This window comes from Polyodon spathula, chromosome 15 (genome assembly GCF_017654505.1).
Source record: "Polyodon spathula isolate WHYD16114869_AA chromosome 15, ASM1765450v1, whole genome shotgun sequence".
In the NCBI taxonomy this organism is placed as follows: Eukaryota; Metazoa; Chordata; class Actinopteri; order Acipenseriformes; family Polyodontidae; genus Polyodon; species Polyodon spathula.
This window is the reverse complement of record NC_054548.1, coordinates 13578283-13583773: the sequence shown is the minus strand read 5'-3', so window position 1 is coordinate 13583773 and position 5491 is coordinate 13578283. Positions and strand designations below refer to the sequence as shown.

At 37.6% G+C, this 5491-nt stretch overlaps 1 protein-coding gene across 11 annotated transcripts in view; it reads right to left on the bottom strand.

Annotated features, from left to right (window-relative positions):
* Positions 1–5241, bottom strand: part of LOC121327851 (peripheral plasma membrane protein CASK) — a 155274-nt gene extending 150033 nt beyond the window's left edge. For 10 of the 11 annotated variants that reach the window (XM_041272118.1, XM_041272120.1, XM_041272123.1 and 7 more), the window contains exon 1: positions 5076–5240. In XM_041272118.1, the coding sequence (XP_041128052.1) occupies positions 5076–5134 (59 nt within the window). In that variant the 5' untranslated portion in view covers positions 5135–5240. Of the gene's footprint in view, positions 1–5075 lie in introns of all 11 variants that reach the window. The other variant, XM_041272121.1, reaches the window with a different exon arrangement.
* Between the last annotated feature and the right edge of the window lie 250 nt (positions 5242–5491).

The following is a 5491-nucleotide window of genomic DNA, read 5'->3' as shown; positions in this document are numbered from 1 at the left end:
CATCCTTCTTTGGCATTAATGTAACGCAATACCGAAACAGATCACATATTGTACTTTATCAAAAGTGGTGCAAAGTCAGGTATTTCCAATGGCTTGGGCCATATGTGCTACATTTTCACACCGCAGTGATGCTGCGATGTCAGATTGTATGCCGTATTTTTCCGCTACAAAACAGAGACAATAATAGAACGTGTCCATCTACCATTAATCTGCCCACCTTCTGCCATTCAACATTTCTGTAAAAGTGCTCCTGGCTATAATGTTCTGCCACCCGGCTATACAGAATTCCTGGGGAGAACCCTGAATAGTAACTAATGTATGCAGTTTTCTGAAGGATATGTGAAAGAAAAATAAATTAAAATGAACATACATTTATTGTTTTGTATCCTGTAAATGACTTTGCAAAACATATATGCTGTAACTTTTTGCCCCCCTCCTCTCAGTTTCAGAAACTGAATACCAAAGTATATATGTTCCTTTTAGATTAATCAAGCAATTTCCAGTACAAAAAATACACCTTCACTTCCCCTACCTCCAGAGAGACTCGAGATGACTCCCAGAAGAAAGAGCAGGAATATTTAACACGATGTGACGGAGAACTGCATAGCTGCTCTTAGATTGGTTTTGTTATATTATTTATTTATTTATAAATATAAGCCCACAAGGGTACTGGGTGTTTATAAAGTCCTGTTTGATCTGCTGCAATCGAAAACACATCCTTAACCTTATCGAAGGACGCATTCCTTCAAGAGACAATGTGTGGAAATGCTGTACATTGCCAATTTTAACCCTTTAAAAGGACCATGATCGTGATAAACACGATAAAAAAGCTCTTTGTTTTTTAGACTTACAGGGCCACCATACTTTGCAGTACAGGCTTCAAAACAAAAGAAAAACAAAACATCACAGAAACTTGTTTAGGGCTAATAATAAAAGGGAAAACACTGCAAATCTGGTGTACCTGACTTAGAATTATATTAGAACATTTATTCTGTCTCATGTGTTTTAATATATATGTTTTTACAACATTTATAAATAAAGAAAGGAGTGGATATAAGAATACACTACTTCATGAACTAAATTTATCAGGTGCGTTTTTTTTATTATTATTACTGATAATAATGAAATGAGTAACTATTACTTTACAAATATTTATTTTAAGACTATAAAAAAAAAAAAAAAAAAAAATTGAAAGTAGTGTCCATTATTGCTTATAAAGACCGTGAAAATAACCGTGTATTATGTCATTGCAATCACTCAGGTGAAACAATGTCTTATAGTCTGCCCAAACATCAATATTTTTCAACAAAACTTTCAGGAAGCATTGTAAGGTCTCTCGGGTCATTGAATAACAAGTTTTTATACATGTATGTCTAAGCAGAATACATAATAAAAAAATACTTCACAAATAAATAAATAAATAAAGAAAGAAAGAAACAGTGTTGAAAAAAAAGCGACATGTTTGGTCTGAAAAAAATTGTTTTTTAGTGAACTTTTATCAACTACAGCCAAAAAGCCCCTGGTCCTGGGGCAGCGTCCCACTGAAAAATGCTTGGTCCTAAAAGGGTTAATGCCGTTGATATTCTAGTCGATAAAAGCCACCCTAAAGGCAATTTGGATCATTTTAAGAAGAACTTAAGATGACATGACATGAGCTACACTGCAGCACTCCAGGGTAAGGGGAGTTGCTTTCAATTTGTTTGGTGCTTGTATTATTGCATTTGTTTTTTTAAACACTGTCAGACTTGTTTTGGGAAAAGCTGTTCCCTATACAAAGCCCACTAAAAAGAACAAAAGCTCCTTCCCTGGGAAGCACTCAAACTCAATCCGCCAGTTAAAGGCAAAACTCAGGTATTTCCTGTATAGTTGTAGTAGTGTAGTGGGATTAATAGCTGAACTGATAATCCTAAAATAGGTTTCAAACAAAACAGTCAAAGTGGCCCATCAGATCCACAGTACTGTAAAACTGTGTTAACCTTAACTACTTTCAAATTGATTTACACCAGTTAATATCCATTTAAGTAATAAATAAATAATAAATACGTAAAAACTTACTTGCTTGCTTCAGAAGGTACAATACTGTTGGTCCTTTTTTTTTTTTTTTTTTTTTTACTTCAAACAGTTAGGCCTACATACAGCCAGAGAAGTCTTGTCACTTCCTGAAGTGACCGGTCAACTTGAGAAGCACAAAATGTCGTTTGGCAGTTGAAGGAGTCAAGGACAGGGAGAAATAAAGAGCCCTGATGAAAAGACTTAGAGACTCTTGAATGTAGGCCCACATTAGACGTCGAAACATTGTATAAAGGGGAGGTTCAATGACTTGTACAGCTTCACGTAGATTCAAATATTGCCAGGCCCAGGACTGTAGATCTAGACAGCACTATCCACACAGAATGTTATTTACTGCATGTATGAATACTCAGGCTTATTTGTGATATGAGGGGAAGGAAGCAGCTGTCCCTGTAGATTCAACAACCACTGGGAAATGTAAAAACAAAGAGAAACTAGTTGTCTTATCCAGCTTCACCTATGAAATAGAACACCAACAAATTATATTGCACTGCAACACTAAACAGGAGTGAGCTGCTTAGGTCAATAGCAATTCAGACAAAACTCTTACAGTAGGTGGTGTCCACAAATGTATTTTATTACATTGTTCAAAGCCAGCTTCCACCCCTAACCATTTTCATATGCACGCAGTGTTATTATGTCAAGAGTGTTATCAAGATGGCTGAACAACAATTACAAAGTACTCCACATCATTATGGAAAAAGCTCAGTTGTTGAAGAAAAGAAACAGCTTCGAACTTTTCCTTTCTCAATGACTGGTAATAAATCAGATTCTGCAAATTTTTTAGTTACCAAACCTGTGTCTTTCAGTTCCGGATTTGGGCACCTCTGTTACAGGCTAGAGATTTTTGGTCTTTGTTTGGGACACACAGCAGCTGCAACACTATTAATTCATTTGGTTAATAATGGCAGAACAGCTACTTTTATCAATGACAGCTTGCATATGCAACCACACATTACCTAGGGGGGGAATCGATTTTCTTACATACACAAGCAACATCACTTGGCCCCCATTCTCTCTGTGGAGGTCCTTTAGGGCAATGCACAGCAGCATAGGAGAATAAAGGAGAGACAGAACAGGCCTAAGATCAGTGCAGACTTTCCTACAGTACAGCAGGGCCTGACGACACATGTACAGGACCTAGCCTCGAACTGCGGGTCTGCTGTATGCCAGTATGGGTCACTTAAAAACTAAATATCACAGTATATAGCACCTTCTGCTCATTTTAAAAGAAAAAGTAAATTATTGTCCAACACCACTTCAATAAAGCAGTTCATATAATTTACAATCAGTGACAGAAATAGTCACCCACACACACATTTCACCTTCAGTCAACATCAAGGTAAAGTGTGCTAGGAGTAGGGGCGGTGGCAGTCAAGTAGTATTACCTGATGTGAAGTTCTTGTATTGGTTTTTGCTTTAACCTTCTGTTGCACACGGTGCACAAACATGACCTATGCCTCTCTTTGTTCAACTACTCTATTAACACCCGACCCTTATGCATTTTATAGATAAATATGCAATTTAGTGAAATGCAAACACACCTGTCTCTGGATTTATGGCTTATGCAATTCTAGAAAATGCATTCAGATTAAACCTCCAACCCAACTACCTGGTGATAGCATGTGTGACAGGTGGAAAACTAGGCGGTGTACTTCTAATGTCTTGGTTGGGTTGACAACACACCCTATATGACGTTTCTCCTCTTTACTACTGAAATCTATTAGGATTAGAATGATAATCATAATTAGGTAAATCAACATAGCAACCACAATTCTGAGATAGAAGCAGCTATGTAGCTTGGAGTTGAAAGAAACTATATTACCAGTACAGCCAGAGTTTTAAGAGGCCCCACAGATTTAAACATTTCAAGATAGTTACACTGCTCCCTATGTGTGCACCTCAAACACAGCATATTTATAACATAAAACATGTCTTTATCAACCAAAAATCTGATATACAACAATGTACTAAATGTAACTTTGCAAACTTGGAGATTGTGGCCCAGTTTTAATTTGTTGTTGGTCACAGGCATACAAAGCAGAAACAAAGTTACAATAACCACGAGTATTATCTGACAGAGCACTTATTTATTAATTGGAGGAAAGTCATGTGTCAGCAAAATATGAAAGACCATCATCAGCACAACAAATAAGGTCACATACTACTAATATGCTTGAAGCATGAAAAGCAAAACAAAAAAAACAGTTGCAAAACTTATCATCGTGTGCATGTCTAAATAAGGTATGCCTACTGCATTAAAACTTAATCCCCGTTTAGAATAATCTTGTTCTGGATTTATCCCTACAGAAGTCTAAGTATACCCACACAATACAGATAAGGGTTACAATGAGAGCAGGGTAGCTGGAATCTAAACAGGACGAAGTGCATTCTTTTTTACAATGACCGGCTGCTGCTCAGAATACTGTAAATTGACAAGAAAATAAAGTGTTTAATTTAAACATACAGGTTATTATAAAACGTGAACAGTGTCCGTCGGCGGTACATGGGCAGCCTGCAGCAGTCAAGATAGCAAATGAAATTGTGTTCAGTGTTTCTGCATGTTTGTACTACATTGTGTTTATGGCAGTGCCTTGGCACAGAATACATTTTGCATACTAAACTGAGTGGAAACAAATGTACACAAGATGCATAGTGGGTCACCATAACATAAAATGCAAACAATTGCTGCCAGATGTTGCGTCTAGTCTCTACAAAATAAGAGGTCTTAAATGCAATGCACTGCAAACAATCGCATTAAAGGAAACCTAGGTCAACCAGTCACTCATTTAACTGGTGAAATCACCAACTATATATCATCTTCCAATAGACTTGGTCAGTGCATCACACAGGACAGTCCTGCTACGTGCAGAAGAGGGAGTGCACATTATATATAAGCATTATTTTTCTACCAGTAGTTTTCGAAAATAAAAACACGAGTCAAAAAAATGCATAAAAATACACAGTGAAGCACCATGCATTTCATTTTCATTACAGCCACTTACTTTCCGATCACCTCACAGAGCTCGTACACATCTTCAAACAGCACATCGTCGTCGGCCATGGTCCAAAAAGACTGGGGAATTTACCCCCAAACACACCCAGGCAAACCGGTATATTTTACAATCAGTTAAAGGATCACAATTTTGCAGTGGTGTCCTTCTTCGGGGGGGGGGGGGGTCAAAAAAAAAAAAGAGTTTTGCACCGTTCAAAATCCCAATAATTTAAAAATATTCGTTCTTCTCGTTCCCAGGGCAATAAAGACGGTCAGCTCCGGCAATTTATTTGCATTTAGTCAGTTCTTCTCTCTTGCTCTCCGGCCCCGCCTTCTCTGTGTCTCCAGGCTACAATCCCAAATCCTCCGGTTCCAGCCGACAAACACGGAGATTTCCAAATGTTTAAAATAAACACCCCGCCTCTC